Genomic DNA, 18,073 nt, shown 5'->3' on the forward strand with positions numbered 1-18,073 from the left:
AATAGTAAATATGGATGCACTGAAAAACAATATCAGGTCCTTTATAAATATTATATATCAGTTAATGAAAGGCTAATGCACACTGAGGGAACAGTAAGGTATGTGTTATCAAGCTAGGCATGTGCCAACAATTTAAAGATGTCTTTGGCAATTTTTGAAACAATTAAGGGAGAGACTTTAGAGGTATCAGATTAACTAATAAGAGTCAAGACTCAGAGGTGACACATTTCTCAGCACCCTAACAAATTTTTATATGGGAGATGGTTCTCATTTTTCCACATGGTGGGAATTGATGGTCAAAGAAAATTAGAAGGGAGGGAATAGAAGCTTATTAATGATTTTCCTATTAATAGAATCAATTTTATGGAATAAACTCTTTCTAACATGGTAAAGTTCTGAATTTAGAGCTGAAAGACCAGGATGTAAGTTATATAGGGTTTTAACTTTCAGCAAGTTGTCTAATAAAAATTGTACTGCCAGGGTAGTTGTGAGAAAAGTGCTTTGGTGCCATAGAAATGGGTAGGAGCTCTTGTAAACCGGTAGGAGTGTGTTGCTATGGCAGTGTCTTTAACCCTTTCAAATTGCAACAAATAATTTGTCTAGTATGGTAGCTAAAAGCATGAAAACGTGAATAGAACACTCCCTGTGTCTATGTTATATAAACCAAGAATGGTAGTGCCTAAGTAGGGGGACAAGGTGGAGGGGATGAGGGAGAAAGGACAAGCATTTATTAAATACCTACTATGTGCCTGGGAATATACTAAGTGCTTTTCTAAATATTAGTTCATTTGAACCTCAGTACCACCCTGGGAGGAATAGCATAGAAATAATGCTATTATTTCCATTTTTTCCTACATTTGAGGAAACTGAGGTAGACAGATATTAAGTGATTTGTCCAGGGTCATACAGCTAGGAAGTATTAGAACTTCAGTCTTCTTAACTCCAGACCCAGCCCAGCTTTCTATCTCTCTTTCACACTCACCTGCCTTGAGGTACTTTGGGAAGAGTTCTATGTCTCTACTCCATGATTGCTATTCCCCAGGCTCAGAATACTCTTTATTTTCATCTTCCTGATTTTCTTTCAGTCTCATTTAAAATCCCATTTTCTGTGAGAAGCTTTTTCTCATCCCCTTTTGTGCTGGTGCTTCCCTCTGAGATCACTTTCCATCTATCTAGGATATATCTTGTATATACATGAGTGTTTGCATATTATTTCTTACAGTAGAATGTGAGCTTCTTGAGGGCAAGGATTAGACTTTTCTTTTGGATTTTTATTTTGTGACCTAGTGTCCAAGAACCTAATCAGTTATTGGTGACTAACCTCTGGTTCACCTCCAAATGAGGCTGTTTGTTTTTCCTCTGACATAATATTCTTCTCCTATTTCCATGACTTTATATATCAGTTCCTCTTCTCACCTTTTAAAATCTTTCCATGTACAATCTAAATGCTGCCTTTTCTATAACGCCCTCGTGATCCCTACAAAAGGCAGTGCCACTTCTCACCCTCAATTATTTTGTACCTTCTCTATATTGTATATTCCCTCATGTACAAATTGCTTTCTTCCATTAAAAGGTAAATTCCTTGAGAATAGGGATTGTTTCCATTTTGCCTTTATATCCACAGAGTAATACAGTATTATATATATAGTAAGTGCTTAATATATATATTTGGTGAATAGAATGTATAGAATAGAATAAAATAGAATTTCTGCTTCCCACTTGATTTCCAAAAACACGTTTGCTTACATGAAAACTCAGGTCTTTCTGACTCCATATCCTTGGACTTTCTATGAAGTTGCCCATCTATCTCATGAACTTATTCTTGGCTTTATTCCCAAAGATGAATAAGATAAAGAAAATCCTACATGTAGGATATAAAGTTGTTGTGGTATTTTGAAAAATTGGGATACTCTGATGAAAGATAAGAGGGGGTTAAGGCTAAATCTATCATTTCCCCATCAGGAGGTATAGATTAATGAGGTAAGCCTTATTGATCATCTTTGGTTACTACTCATATCATCAGATAGCTCTAAAAATGGATTTCCCAAATGTTCTTCATATATATCATATCCTGCAATGAAGAAAAAAGTTGGGCTGACTCCATATGCCAGATATCTCTTGAGGGAAATGTCAGTTCAGTATCTTCAACACACTCCCCGATTTCCTATGATCTCGGCTCTCTAGCCTCTCATCTTCTGGCTTTGGGGGCATAATTTCCCCCTCATTTGTTGTATCTTCAAGTACCAAGTCCCAAGTACCATCTGTCACACGGTTCTGAAACAGAGGGTTCAGAACAGGGAATTCCTCACCCTGCTACTGGATGCCATTTCAAATAGTCACACTGATTCAGAGCAAATTCCTCTGGAGTTGGTCCAGGCATGGGGTTGCAAAGGACAAAGTCCTTGAATTTTCAGGGTTTTCTATTACCTATTTGTCTCATGGCAACCAGCTTGAATTTATTGTGTCTTGAAGAATACTATCCACAGAGAATAATCCTTTGGACAAAGTGTGGATCCCTACAAGAAAGGAGGTAAACATATATACATATATACACACACACACACATATATATATGTACATATATCTGTTCATATATATGTGTGTGAGCACACATACACACACACACACACTGCTTTGTTGCCTCTTGTTAGAATATTTTGTCTTTGCTCCCCAGGTGATTTAATATCATTGCAAAGTATCTTTCATTTCCAGCTATCTGCTTTTAATTTTTTTCAGTGTGAACTTTCATATGTGCCTACATCAATACCACTGTTTCTCTAACTTCCTTCAACCCATCATCTGTGTTTAATCTATTTTTTGAGAAAGAAAAAAAAAAGCTGTTTTGCCCAACTGCCAGTCCCAGTTGGGTCCCTCAGTGGGGCAGGTTCTATTTCTACTCACAGAGGTTGTTTGTCCTTGGTTTTTTGAAGGAAATCAAGACATTGGGGGGGGGGGAGGGTGATGTAATTGGATTTAAGTGAGAGAGGATTGTTCAAAGTCACCAGGCTCATCTCCAGAGCCATCTGGGTCTAGTGGCAAGATATAGATCAAGATGACTAGAGATGACCCTGAATGTAATGGGAGACCTTGACCTTTCCTAATTCCCTCAGCTAACAACTTTGACTGATATGAAGAAAATTGAGTCAATTCATTGTGAGCTTCACCTTTTTATCTTACAATATTTTGATATCACTTCCCACTCTCTCCTCTTTTACACCAATGAAAAGGTTGCCTTTCTCCTTGGCAAGGCTAACCCTCTACATATATATTTTATCCCATCTCCTCTAGCAGATTGTTTCCATTATCATTCCTTCTTCCATCTCTCCTTATTTACTTGTCTTCAAATATGTTTGTCTCCCCATCATTTAAAAAAAAAAGGACCTTCACTAGACTCTACTCTGTTCCCAAGCTACTATCTTATAAATAGCCTTCTCTTTCTCAAACTCCTTGTACAAGATGGTCTAGACTCATTGCCTCTACTTCTTATCCTATCACCTTCTTCTAATCACTTAATTAACAAGCACTTATTAATTGACAAAAGGGGAACAATCCTTGTTCTCAAGAAACTTTCAATCTAGCCAGTAGAGACAACATATACATTGGTATATCCAAAATAGATACAGGTTTATTTGGGAAGGAAAACACTCTGCAGCTGAGAGGATCAGAAAAATCTTCATGTAGAGTTGAGGCTTGGATTCAAAGAGACAGAAGAGAGAAAAGGTATTGTAGTGGATAAAGTGCTGGATCTAGAATCAGGAAGACTCATCTTTCTGAATCCATATCTAGCCTGAGAGACATACTAGCTATGTGACCCTGGGAATGTCACTTAATCCTCTTGGCTTCCATTCCCTTATTTGTAAAATGGTCTGGAGAAGGAAATGACAAACCTTTTCCAAGTGTATATATCTTTTTCCATATCCTTTTCCATATTCCTTTTCCATATATATCCTTTTCCATGTGTATATATTCTCTCTTCAAACGGAACGTAAGCCCTTTGAAGGCAAGGTCTATTTGACTTTTGTGTGTGTCCCCAATGTCTTTCCTAAATGTACAAGATGATAATGAGTTTTGATCTGAGAGAATAGCTCTAATGATGATATAATAGGATGCTGGACTGGTTCAGTAAGTCTTGGAATCCAGTCCTGCCTCTGATACTGCCTATTGGACCATTTAACTATTCTGATCTGCTTAACTCCTATGATCTATGTATTCTTCTTTTATTTATTTTATACTTTATATTTAGAACATGGATAAAAACTCATTGAGTAAAAAGCAACAATAACAAAAACTAAAGATCTTTTAAAAAAATATTACCCTGAAACTAACTAGTAAGGGAAATGCAAGGGAGAATCAAAGAAGTACATACACCATCTTGGCAACATGCATCATGACTCCAAGGCCTGGTATCCCCTGCAGAAGCTCTAGCAAAGAGCTTCCTGAAATGTGTCCACTCTTTTTTATGTGTTTGAACCATGATCAGAAGAGGTTGTAGAGGTTATATTACCCTTTTCTCTAAGCCCCATGAAAGCTCATGCTGCCTGTCAGTCAGCTTTCTGAAGAGGATTCAGGGCAAATAAGCATTGAACGTCTCCTTCTAATGTTCCCCAAAGATATGATGAGCTCCCAGGGTGAAAAACATTCATCTGAAGCAAGGAAAATGGATTATGATGACATCTGGTGAAGTTTTCTTCCAAGGGAACTTGTAAGTTTTGCTAAATAAAGTGCTTATACATTATAGCCATCCTTAGAGAGTGTTCCCCTAGCCCCAACTCATCCCCATCCTAATGATATCAGAAAAGGAGGGAGCCAGGGTAGAGCTGCCAAGGGCAGGTTGCCCATTCCCTCTCACTGATTTGTGCCCATGGTCTGTCCCATGGTACTATCTGACATGAACATATTTGGCCAGCGGGGAAGGGATGGAATTCAGTAAGCGTTAAGAGAGTCATCATTGGCAGAGGCCAAGAGAGCACTGATTGTTTGGAGGGTTGGCATAGAAGTGTAGCATTTAATTTAATATAATACTACTTCCTTTACCTGACATTCTGGATCAATTTCAGAAATGAGGAAAGACTGCTTACCAGCAACATTCACGTGAATGCGATCGGGTTTTTGCAAAAGAATTGACAAAAGGCTGAATTGCTTAAAATTGTTTTTATTTCATTTGTGTTTCATTTGATACACAGAGACTTGGTTAAACAAGGATTTATAAAAACATACAATCAGAATTTTGAATCATCTTTTAAATCTTTCTATTTGGCATGGGATTAGGCAGACATGTCATAGCTCATTATCACCTTATTGATAGATTTATCTTTATATGTACTAATGTAATATAGAAATTCCAACACAAAAATAGACTTATAAGACTATTCTAGAAAGTAAAGATTAATACTAAGATATTACTGAGCACTATGTAAAATTTATTTATTTTTGTATATATATACATAGCACTGAAATATAACTACTAAATTAGAGTAGGAAAAGAATCATATTATAAATTTACTTCATTTGTAAAATTTTATTTTTGAGTAATTCAATGCATGAGCCACTAAGTAATTTAAGTTTTGCTCAAATATTAATGAGTATATTTTAATTTTGTATTTGTATATATCTATTAATTTATTAGTATAAAGAACTTGATATAGAAATATTCATTTTTTGACATAGACAAGCATCTTATTTTTTACCTAGTCTTAGAGAGTTTCTTGGGGTCCTAAAAGGTTGTAACTACCTCCAGATCACACAGCCAGTGTGTGGCAGAGGCAGAATTTAAAACCAGGTTTCCCAATTTGCAGGCCACATTGCTTCTCAATATATAATTTTGGAAGTTATTAAAAGTATGTAAAATGAATTCATTATGCAGCAGAACCATGGCTTTAGATCAGAACTTGAAAATTTAAAGGAAAACATATTTTGTATCCGTTGGTACAGATTTTAGATATTTTTCTAAGCAGGAGTGAAGTAATGGTGGTGGTTAACAAATACTCACACTTTGTATCAGTGTGTGTGCCTAGTACAAAGCAGAAGCTAGGTTTTATATTGTGGGAGAGTACTTAATCCACCTTTTATAACCCTATTTAAAGCTTTCTTTCTTTTCTTTCCATAGTAAAATAACTTGCTTCATTTGTGCTTTATGGAGCTAATTACATTTTCGAAGAAACAGTGTTAAAATTAAATGTAATTTTTAATTATAAAATGTTTCCCCGGCAACGGTTTTCTTGTATGTTAAATTGCACTTTGTTCCAAAATACTTAATTTCACTTACAATTAGGAATTAAAGACAGAGCCCAGCACAGGGTAATTTGGAAACTGGAGCATTAATTGCCAAAGAAAAGTTAATGTTTCTCGACAATGGACAGAATTGACAGAAAACATCTAATTAACCAACGGATAGCTTTCATCTCACAAAACTTTTCTCTGAAAAATATTCATTAGGATTTATGACTATGGGCAGCCTGGTCATCAAGGTTATTATTATTATCATCGTCATCATTATTATTGTTACTATTATTATCCCTGTTATTTTTATGCAGAGAGATTTAAAAATAATGATCTAATTAGAAAACATATCCACTTCCACTGATGACTCTGTTTGCCATGACTGTTAAACTAATCACCTTAACAGACTGGATTCACAGCTAAGGGCAAGCCTCTCTTTGGTTCATAAGGTGTTGTCCTGGAAACCATTTTGATGCAGTCAATAATCGGGCAGACACTGAGACACAGAGTACAACCGGTACAACTGTCATTGACAGTGGGCAGGTGGGTACTGGGATCAAACTGTATAGCCTGCAAACAAAAATAAATGGTATCAATGTCATTCTTGGGAAAGGTCAAGCATGCTCCCCATTTTCTTATCTGCTGTAGTATTATGGCTAGAGAAACCCTCTTCAGAGTATTGTAGTGTGACTATAGCAACAGATTAGTTGCTAGGAAAAAAAAGGGGGGGGGGGAGGAGAAAGAGAGAGAGAAAAAAGATCCCTCTACTTTAAAAATACAAGGTTTAATTTTCTTTAGGGTATTTTTCTTCTTGTGAGGAAACATTTCTCAGCCACATTGAAGTTCACCAGTGGTATTTGTTTTTCTCGGTTCTGGAGGGTTCTTGTCTCTGTGATGTGGCTCGGATGCTTTAATGTGACCCTCCCCCCAACTTTTCCTTCCCTCAGCAACCCTTTTATTCTCTTCATAATCTAATGGAAAGAAACAGACATAGAAAATACTTTGCTGGGCCAGATTTGCTTGGCTATTTGATGACATTAGGTACTTAACATTGAAAAAAGATATCTTGGGCTTTTTGAATATACAGACCATGGTCTTTTCTATGTTCCCAAACTCTAGATTTCATAAGCATTTTCAATACGAAAAATTATTACATTTTTTTCAATGTAAAAAGAATAAAAGAACCCCTGCCCAATTTAGAATCGATTTGTCTTTTTGGGGGGGGAGGGGAGAAGGAAACAAAAATTAGTTATAAACCAAGTAAATCTATCCCAGCAGTAAGAGAAATATGCCAAATCCTATGCATGTAAATAATTCAATGTTTTTGATTTAGTGACTATAAGGTAATCTTACATGAATAGCAAAGTACCAAAAGAAAGCTACTTGTCATCATATTATCTGTTTACTAAAAACATATGTGATCCTCTTTGCTTAATTTTTTTGTCTTTCAAAATATGACTGAGCCTGATTATACTGCACCAAAACTCATTCCTGTAGATATTTTAACCTTTTCTCTAAAATATTTCTTCCATGGAAGTAGTTTCCATATTTTGTAAGATGAAATTTGTAGCAAGGGTTTAGAGAGAAATTTTTCCATCAGTTTTTTCCCCCTTTTACATAAAAAGAAATCCAAGTGACATCTTTGAAGGGACTGAAAAGATACTTGTGTCTTAGAAATCTAATGCTTTGAAAATTTCAGACACACAAAACCTTACATGGAATTGAAGATTTGAAATTCTGACATTTAATCCTTTTGAGATGGAAGAAACAAAAGAAGGACTTTCTAAGAAGATCTAGTTATTTTATGCATGAGTTTTACATTTTCCCCATTATTACTGAGACTCCTTTATGTAAGTTATTGCAATGTTCTAGCCTTCGATGGGAACAGAAAATGATCAACTTCAAGGCACAGAACCCTTTATTTTATTAGCTTAGTTAGAAGTCTTCTAGGCCTGTCCATATGTACACTGGCTAATTAATTCATAATTACCTGTGACATTGTTATGTGGTTTACACACACACACACACACACACACACACACACACACACACACCAGACTAGACCTTTTTCAGCAAGAGGCTAGAAAGTGAAAGATTGGATTAGAAACTGGGGACAGAACTAATCTAAAAAACATTAAGTTAGCAAAAAGATACACAGAAGTATATTAAATTATGATCATCAGAAAATTAAAAGCAACTTATAGATTTAATCATTATTTTGATTATTACTAATATAGTTATAATGTAGGAAGTAGGCTGCATCTAACATTTTGAGGTAAAATAACTAAAAAACACCTTGTAGATATGACCATACTTTGGGGCATTCTAACACTAACTCCAAACTTGATCTCTAAAGAAAATTCTGTATCCCAACCAATTAAGCCATACTAGAAAATGAATGTTAAAACAACAATATAGAGACATAAATATCTCACATTCATATGGTGAATCTATTCAGGGTAAACTTTTTTTTCTTCCTTAGACATATAATATTCTAGACTTGTGATTTTATCAATGGGGTGAACTTCCAGCAGGGAAATTCATAACTTCTCTAAGACTACTATATACTGGGACACAGCATTATAGATCTAGAGTTATAGAAATCCCAGATGCTATTTATTCCAATTTCCTCATTTTTCAGAGAAAGAAACTAAAGGTTAAGTGACTTGGCTGAGTGCATATAGGTCTGATATAGGCAGGATTTGACTCCAGGTTCTTTGAATGTTTAGCCAGGGCTCTCTTCTACTGTATCTGATTGCCTCTAATATTGAGAGGCCATATGACCTGTCCATGGTCCCACAGCCAGTATGGGTCAGAGACAAGACTTAAAAATCTTTGAAGTCAGCCTTCTCTGTCCATCTTACCATGCTTCCTTTATCATACCATAGCTGGTATAAAAAATAAAAGGGTTAATTCATATTATTCCTCAATGATTATTTGCTTCACTCCAGTCTGTTCCTTATCTGAAGGCAGAATCCCTGGGGACTTTCATATAGAATTAGTTCTCTGGCAGAGATTGGAACACTGTTTCAGGAGTTTTGGCTACCTGCAAGAAGCAGCAGTGGCCTGAGAGCACAGCAGCAATATCATTTAGCTGTGTTTGAAAATGACAATAAAATTACATGGAATTCACCTGTCCAACAGACAGGTATGTTTAGGCTCACGTATAGTTCTCTTTTAGGAGCTCAGTAAAAATTGAATGGTGAACTCTCTCTTAGTGATAAGGGTTAAGCCAACAAGACAGTTGATATGAATCTTTAGGTAAATAGTATTGAGGTTCAACAATAAAGCACATTGTATTTTTTCAATACTAGCAGCTATCTATACCTTTCTTGTGGCTTGTGTTTCTCCTTCCTATAAAATGAGTGTACCTGCTATTGCTATTAAATTACCATGCTGTAGACACTGAATGATGGCTTACTTAATATTTTTAAGTTATGAATTCTAAATGATTGCTAAAGAGGATAGGAAGATATATCAGAGGTGAAAAAAATACTTGATATATTTTAATACAGTTAATACATTTTTAATCACATGCTTAGTACAGGATTTGTTTTGTCAACACATCCCAAATGATGCTTCCTTGGATCTTTTGGGTAATTTGATCCATGTTCCTACCTGGTATCCAGAGTCATTGCAGGTCATGTAGCATTTCCCACAGTTAATGCACATTTCTTCATCAATCAGAGCCACGACTTGCTCAATTTTGCTAAGTTCACCATATGTTCCAATGTACTGCAGTGCTTTCCCAATTATGTCCTAGAAATATCAAGCATTGAATCACTTACAATGTACATTTTGGAGTATTTCACATCTAAATGAACATCACTTTGAGTTTTAATATGTCACTGGTTAGTAACACAGGAGTTTGGGATGTAGTACTTCAGATTACATGAAGCAGATAAAATGTTAATGCTCATAAAAATTTAGAATGTAGTTACAGCTAAAGTCTCTGTCTTCTGAAGAATGGGCCACCTATATATTTATTTTAGAATAATGAGGGGGGGGGCATTGCATTGGATAGATATTTTACCATATCTTCATCAGGCTACCAGGTCTTCCTTGGAGGAGAAAGGACATTTCTTTTGTATCACTTTCACTTGGGTACTTTAAGGAACCAAGGGGAAAGATAAAAAAAACCATGGGCTAATGTTTTCATACCGGAATACTTTAGTGGACATTTAAGTATATAGAAAAACTAGATAGATGGGAGTAAGGGAAGAAATTCTATAAGTGTGAATGTTATAAATTTTTTTCGCTCTGTTTAGATTCTAATTTTCATTTAGCAAAGCTATCTGGCAATACACCCACCTGTCACATCTTGTTGCTTAATTATCCAATTCTAAAAGAATATATTTCACTATTAAAATATTCTAATTTATGATAATAAATTAGGCTGATCCAATAGTCAGATAAGATGCACTTTTACATTTAAAGAACTAGGTTTTTCTTCTTTCACGGCTGAGGATTTCTAGGCTGTTATATATTGCTTTGTTCTTCATATTAATTGGAAGTGTGCTTAATATGTGGAGCACAGACGATGTTTCATCAACAATAAAATACATTTTGTTTCATAAAACAAAACGACGATTGTAACAATGTTTGTCAATGCAGGGCACTGTCAAGATTTTCTGTTTTTGTTTTTAACTTTTAAGAACAGATACTTTGTGTTTAAGGTCCCTATTCCAAGATACTTGACTTTAACTTAAAAAGGGAAAATGGCCATCTTGGCACATTCTCTATTTTTTATGGAATTCTTTGATCTCTCCTGGTCTTGACTCAATCTCTTACTACTTCTTTTGAACTCTAAACAATATGGCTTTTAAACTAAAAATCAATCAATACTTATTAACTATTTGTTATCTCTCTCTCTGGCAAAAGGCAGGCTTATTTAGGAGAACAGGTTACAGACAAAAATAAGGGGTAAAATAGGCATCGGGCATGGAAAAAAATGAAATAAAGTTGGGAGAGAAGCATATAGTTACTGCAGAAAAAATAAGTTCCCTTGGGGAACCCACAATTAACCATGAGAAAGGAAATACTCCATGGGATGGGAGGAAGCCACTGTTTGGTCAGTTAGACTGACCAGAGATAGCTAGAATAAAGAGAAAGGTGCCATTAAAGGAAAGTTACCATGAGGGAAGAGAAAGAATACCTCATAGGGGGTTTAGTCCTGAAAAGAACTTAGCTCTGCCTCTTATTTCTCAAGCATTGAGTTAAATCCTGTGGATTTAAATATAAGTAATAATAATAATAATAGCTAATACTTATGTGGTCTTCTAGATTTGTAAGGACCTTTATATATTTATCATATTTATCAAATATTTATATAATTATCATACATTGACTTGATCAGCCACAGGCAGACACTATACTTTGAACCTGACAAAGTAATGACATTTTGGTCCTCTTTGAGTAGGAAAGACAATAACCAACCATAGAATGCCCCCACACTACCCCTCACATATATAAATGAAAGCTAGCAAAATTTATATAGCACTTTAAGATTTGCAAAGCACTTTAAATATATTGTCTCATTTGATTCATGAGGAAGTATTGAAACTATGTGAGTTTAAATAATTTGTGTAGGGGTAATAAAGCTAAGTGAGAATCTGAGACAGACTTCAGATCTTTCTGAATTCAATATTCTATCTACTGTAGCACCTAGTTGCCTAAAAAAATCCCTCCTCTCAAGGAGCTTTTATTCTAATAGGATTTAAACCTTGGTTCTTTGGGAAAAAGAAATATATAAGAATGTGATTATTAAAAAAGAGGGAATTTCTACCTTTCCCTCCAGGGCTAACTTTTTCACCTAGTAGCCACCTCTAATAGTGGTAAGTCTCTGGTTAGCTAAACTGGTTCTTGTACAGTAAATAATAGTCCCTTACCAAGGCCATAGCCAAAGCCTATTTGTCTTGGAAGACCCTAGTAGAGCTCATAATTGTCTTGCCATAACTTGCAAGGACCAAAGAGGATCTCCATATCACAGGCATGGGTATGGGACTTTTACCAAAGGTGTCTGCCAGTCTCACCGAGGAGGCACAAAATCCAATCATAAATGGGTTTCCTTAAAATTCCCAAATAACTGGTTAAAGTTTGATATTGGACTAATGGTATCTAGCTCTGGAATAACATAGAGTTTTCTCACTCAGATCCATGGTCATGTAACAGAAGAGAGCCTAGCCACATATAGCAAAAAGTTCTACAAAGAATGTATGTTGCTCGGATTATGACTTAGTTGTGTATAAATATTGGGATACGAGGCATCATCATGGAAATATCACACTCAACAAGTCCAAAATAGAATTGAATATTTCCTTCCTAAAAGAAGTATGGTGTTATAACATGGAATTGTCTTTGGAGCTAGAAGGACCTGGTTTTAAGTTTCACCTGTGATATTTAATAAGCATGTGTCTCCAGGCGAGTAACAGAACTCTCATTTTTAGCATTCTAGCACTGACTTGAATTAGTAGGGGGAGTTTCTTCACATGATCCCTATCCTTCCTCTATCTCTTTAATTTTTTCCTTAATTTAAAGGTTCCCATTTCAATAAAGGCTCCATGATCATTCCAGTCACTTAACCCTTGAACTCAGCCTTAACTCTTCTCCTTTTCTCTTCCTGCCATATTTAATCATTTGTCAAGTTTTGTTGATCCTACCTACAAAACACTCTTGCATTTGTCCTCTTTTCTGAATATTATCCTAATCCAGACCTTTATCACTCCTCATCTTTAGCTATTGCAATAGTCTCTCAAATACTTTCTGTAGCTCACTTCTCTGTTTAATTTATCCTCCACAAAGCCACCAAATCAATATTCCTATAGCACAGGTGTGACCAGGTCACTCCATAACTCAAGATCCTTCTTTTTGTTCCCAATTGCCTTCATGATAAAACAAAAGCACAACTTTTTGGCACTTAAAGCTCTTCACAATCTGATTCCAATCTATCTTTTTCAGATTGATTTCACATTATTCCCCTTTGTGCAGTTGACATTCAAGCCAAATTGACTTAGTGTGCTATTCCCTGTATACAAAATTCCCTCTCTTGCCTTCTGGGTTTGTTCAGACTGTTGCTCATATGTGGAATTATCTCCCTTCTCATCCCTACCTCTCAGAGTCCCTAGATCCCTTCAAGACCCATTACAAACAACTTCCCTTTCAGAAGCCTTTCCTGATTCCTCTAGATGGTATACATGTATATGTTGTTTTCACCCAATAGAATGTGAACTTCTTGGGGGAACAGCATATTGTTTTCATTTCTACATTTTTAGTGCTTATTAGCACAATACCTGGCACAGAGGAAGCATTTAATAAAATTATACTGAGTTGATCTGAAATGTTCTTTGAGATTTGTTAAACATATTTGTTAAACATGAGCATGTATCTGGATCACAATTGGTTAGACCTTGATTAGTTTTTTTCCAATAATCTTGTGGAATAAGTGCATGAAGTGACTCTGGCTTTCAGAGGCTATGCCTGATTGATGGCAAAAACAACCTGTCATTTCTGTAAAGACATTGATCAAAACAGTCATTGGCTGAACTGGTGCACTGTTTGAAATGCTGAGTTGATTCAGTCAAAGTGATTATACAGGTTACTCCACTGACAGTCTCATAAGCACTATAGGGTTCTTTTGGAGAAAGAGCAGTGATTTCCAGATTTTTTTTCCTGAAGGAAGTAGCTACAGAAGCATAGAATTTTTTAGAGTAAGAAAACCTAGTTCACCACATATCTGGAAAGAAAAATCCATATTTCTGACAAGTAGTCACCTGGATTTTGCTTGAAGCTCACTAGTGATGGAGAACTTATTAGCTCTTGAGGCACACCATTCCATTTTTAGGGAGTTCTAATTATTTTTTCACATATCAAGCCTGCATATGCTTCTTTGTAGCTTTCACTTTCTGGATCTATCCATGAAGACCAAGCAGAAAATGCTAATCCCTTTTGAATGCATAAGTCTTTCAAGTACTTGAAGATATTTATGTTTTTCCTGAATCCTTTCTCTCTCTATGTTAATTATTATCCCCAGTTCTTTCAACCAATCCTTATGTAACATGAACTCAAATCTCTTCACTATTTTGTGCTCCTCCTTTCTGGTATCCCCCATCTAACCATTGTTCTTCCTAAAATGTAGTATCTAGAACTGAGCATAGTGTTCCTGGTATAATTATCCAGTGCACAGTAAAATAGGACCTTCTTGTTCCTAGAAAATGTGCACATCAGCATAACCTTCAAATGTATATTACCTGTCTGATTATAACTTCCTTGTCATATATTGAACAATGCACTAAAAACTCCAGATCCCTTTCAGACAAACTGTTGTCTAACCATATCTTGCTATTTTGCATGCATGTCAGTTTTTTGAAGCCAAGTGTAAAACTTTATATTTATCTTTATTAAGTTTGATTTTATTAAATTCATCCCAGTGTTGTAGACTGTCAAGGTCTTTCTGGACCCTGACTCTGTCAATCTGTGTTAGCTGTCCCTCTAAGCATTGTGTCATTGGCAAAACTGATAATCATGCTGCCCATTCCTTTATCCACATTATGGATGAAAGTGTTAAGCTATACGAAGCCAAGGGCAGATTTCTGGAGCATTCTATTGGAGACTTCCTTCTATGTTTATATTGAACTACCAGCAACTGCTAATGGTCCTATGCTGCCTGAGAAAGAAAACTTGCCTCAGATTTAGAGCAGAGCTTTAAAAAAGTTATTAAAAAACATTAGAATGGAATGAGAAATTAAATGGAATAAAAACATTTGGAGTCTCTAGCTCTTATGTGTGGTATGATATAACTTCCTTTTCATCTTCCAAATTTTCTAAAAGAATTTCCATACACTGTTATCTGAAAATGGATGTTTAAATTAAAAAAAAAAATGATGATGATGACAATTTATTAGGTAAAGTTATACTTGCATATGATATTAAAAAATAAATTATTATTTCACATGGTTGGAAAATCTACACATTGGTTAAAAAAAAAAAAATAAAGCCTTCAAAGAGCATTGAAAAACTAGATAAATCTCCTGAGCACAAACCTTGTATCTTGGAGTCAGTTGAAAGACATAGAATCAGTCAAGCGCATATGGTTGGACAGGTCCCTACTGAGTCATATATCTTTGGAGATTAGGAAAACTTGCAATCATTATGCGAAGATGGGTGTGGATAATTGAAGGTCGAGAAATTTGTTCCAGACATCCCTTTTGGGGGAAAGCCCCAAGAATAAGTTATGCTAAATTCTTCACACTGTAGATAAAACGCCCAATTTGGAAGAGAGTATGTAGAGGAAGGAAGATATGTATCCTCACCCATCTGTTCAGCACATGTTGTCAAACTCATATTATGAAGGGTCCTAGGATTCAGTCTAATCATTTTATTTAGCTAATTATGCTAAACAGTTCATCCTTGATTTTGGGGGATCCCTAGTCAATTGATTCCTTGGCATAAATAACCAAAAGCATTTTAGACATTAACATCTTCAGCATTTCTTGGGAACCCTGAGCTGTTGTTAAAAGGTTAGTTCTGAGTTGGGAAAAGGAAGAGGGGGGAAAAATCACACCCCTTCTGGGTTATGCTCATGCTTAAACATTTTGATTAAATATGAATTTCTATGCTTTTACTAGCACTGTAAGATGTGTCATTTCCTGAAAGTTCAGCTCAAGGTAAGTGGATATAAAGGACAGATAATATTTCACTGTAAAATGATAATAGATAAAGATCCTAGATTTGTTGCCAGGTAGTACATAATACATAGAATCTCAGAGACTTTATAGATGAAGAAACTGAGACTAAATGATAGGAAATGTCTTTCTAAAGCTTTAATAGTTAGTAGGCAGGAGAAATAAAAATGTTACCCAAGTCTCTCATTTTCCAACCCAAAATTCTTTGTGTCATCAGGGCATCCAACATCCCTCCTGGTGCCAGAGTTAGATTACACTAAAGGGGTTTGCCTGAGATATCCTGTACTCTTCCAGTGAGCAGGGAGGCAAAGCAAAGCATATGCTGGCAACAGAATGAGCTTAATTTCTTTATCCACCCTGACATCATCAGTCTCAAGAAAAGCCACTCTTGGAAGATGAGCCTAGATTTTTCAGCAAGGCAATTACTAGGGTCCCTAGCCCTGATGCTTCACATCCTTCCTCAAGACAGCACTAGAGAAATTGGAATTATGTTGTTATTGAGAAATAGGAAAATATTCTAAGTTGCTAGTCCTTTCTTTTTCTGAACTCTTAACAATCATAATTCACATCATTATAGCACATAAAGGTTTACAATGCCCTTACCTCAGGACAACTCTCTGAAGTAAATAGTATAAATGTTATTTTAGATGGGGAAAGGAAGATTCAAAGATGTTACATGATTTGCCCCTTATTCCTACCATACCTATAGCAGTACTCAAGTTGAATGATTAGATATTTTTTTGATTGTTTCATGGATGTAACTCTGTCATTTAATTGCCTTAAAAGGATAATGCTTCCAATAAATATCAGACACTCAGGAAAAAAGAAAGAACAATGAGGTCTGTAACAGTTTTAATTTTCTGAGAAATAATCTCCTTGTCACAAATCATATAACCAGGGAAGAGATGGTAGATGAGAATTTGGATGCTTGACTGAAAGACTAGTTCAAACAAGAGGGAGTTGGATTTGTGGGACACTGGGGTGCTCTCTCTGCAGCAGATGGGGAATAATACACTGAGCTAGCTGAGAGGGTAAACAAAGCAGTGTCATGGAGTTTAAACTATCGAACAGAGGAATCTATAAAGAGGCCAGCAGAGAGAGAGGAAGGAAGAAATGAGCTAAAATAAACAGATGGGTGGACAGAGAAAATATTAAACACTAAGACAGAGAATTCAGGCCCTAAGGAAAAAAAACAAAGAAAGGCAAAAAAGAACAAAATATTGTGTAAGTAACTGAAAAAACACTATAGGGAAAATCAAAAAGGTAATAAAGAGTCCTTAGATAGTAGTGCAGAAAGTGCTGGGTAAGGGGAGTTTGTGTGTATATGATGTCCACCAAAGGAATGGGTGGGAAACAAAAGTAGAAGCAGATCAGAAGAAAACTGATATGTATATAGAGAATTTGTTATCAAAGGCACCTCGCTGGCACAGAGGAAAGAAGCCTGGCTCTAGAATTAGGAAAACCTGAGTTCAAATCTGGTTATAGACACTTACAAGCTGTGATGACCCTGGGAAAAAACATCTCCTGCTTCAGTTTCTTTAACTGTAAAATGGAGATCAGAATAGCAATTACCTTATCTCACCCCTACCTTAGTGTGGAGATCAAATCAAATTGAGCTATTTGTAAAAGGCTTAGGCCGGTGCCTAAGGTACTTGGAGGACACTTAATAAATGTTTACTATTCCCTCTTTTCCCCAAAACTAAAATTATTGCTTTTATCAAATGGATCAATAAAACATCCAGGTCCTTCAGGGATGTCAGGAAAAATGGATATGGGAATAGCAGGCAGCATGGTGTAGTAGAAAGAAAAGACATTAAACTAAAATTCCCTCCCCACAGTGATCAGCCCCCACAATGAAGGCTGTTGAGCTTTGCAGGTCTCCGGCTCATAGATGTCTCCACCTAGTTCTCAGGGGAGATAAGAGTGGTTTGATTTGCCTGGCCCATGGCACCTCCCGTTTCTCCTCCAGAATGCTTTTGTTGTTTTGGCTAAGCTGTCTTATTTACGGTGTAGACAACTATGGTTGGTTCCTTTCCCATAGGAATTAATTATCTGATTACCAATTTGGGGGAGAGAATGTTTGGACTTGAGGCAAGATCAGTGGTCTGGAAGATGCTGCCATTCTTAAGGCTCTTGTTTATATCTTCCTGTCCATGGTGGTTGATCAGAATTTG

At 36.0% G+C, this 18,073-nt stretch overlaps 1 protein-coding gene across 2 annotated transcripts in view; it reads right to left on the bottom strand.

Annotated features, from left to right (window-relative positions):
- Positions 1-5,132: 5,132 nt before the first annotated feature.
- DPYD (dihydropyrimidine dehydrogenase) overlaps positions 5,133-18,073 on the bottom strand; it is a 968,100-nt gene continuing 955,159 nt past the window's right edge. For both annotated transcript variants that reach the window (XM_003769672.4, XM_031968578.1), the window contains 2 exons: positions 9,838-9,978; positions 5,133-6,789 (listed from right to left, as the gene is read on the bottom strand). In XM_003769672.4, coding sequence (XP_003769720.1) covers positions 6,619-6,789; positions 9,838-9,978 — 312 coding nt within the window. In that variant the 3' untranslated portion in view covers positions 5,133-6,618. The remainder of the gene's footprint in view (positions 6,790-9,837; positions 9,979-18,073) is intronic.

Source organism: Sarcophilus harrisii, chromosome 4 (assembly GCF_902635505.1).
Source record: "Sarcophilus harrisii chromosome 4, mSarHar1.11, whole genome shotgun sequence".
NCBI classification, from domain to species: Eukaryota; Metazoa; Chordata; class Mammalia; order Dasyuromorphia; family Dasyuridae; genus Sarcophilus; species Sarcophilus harrisii.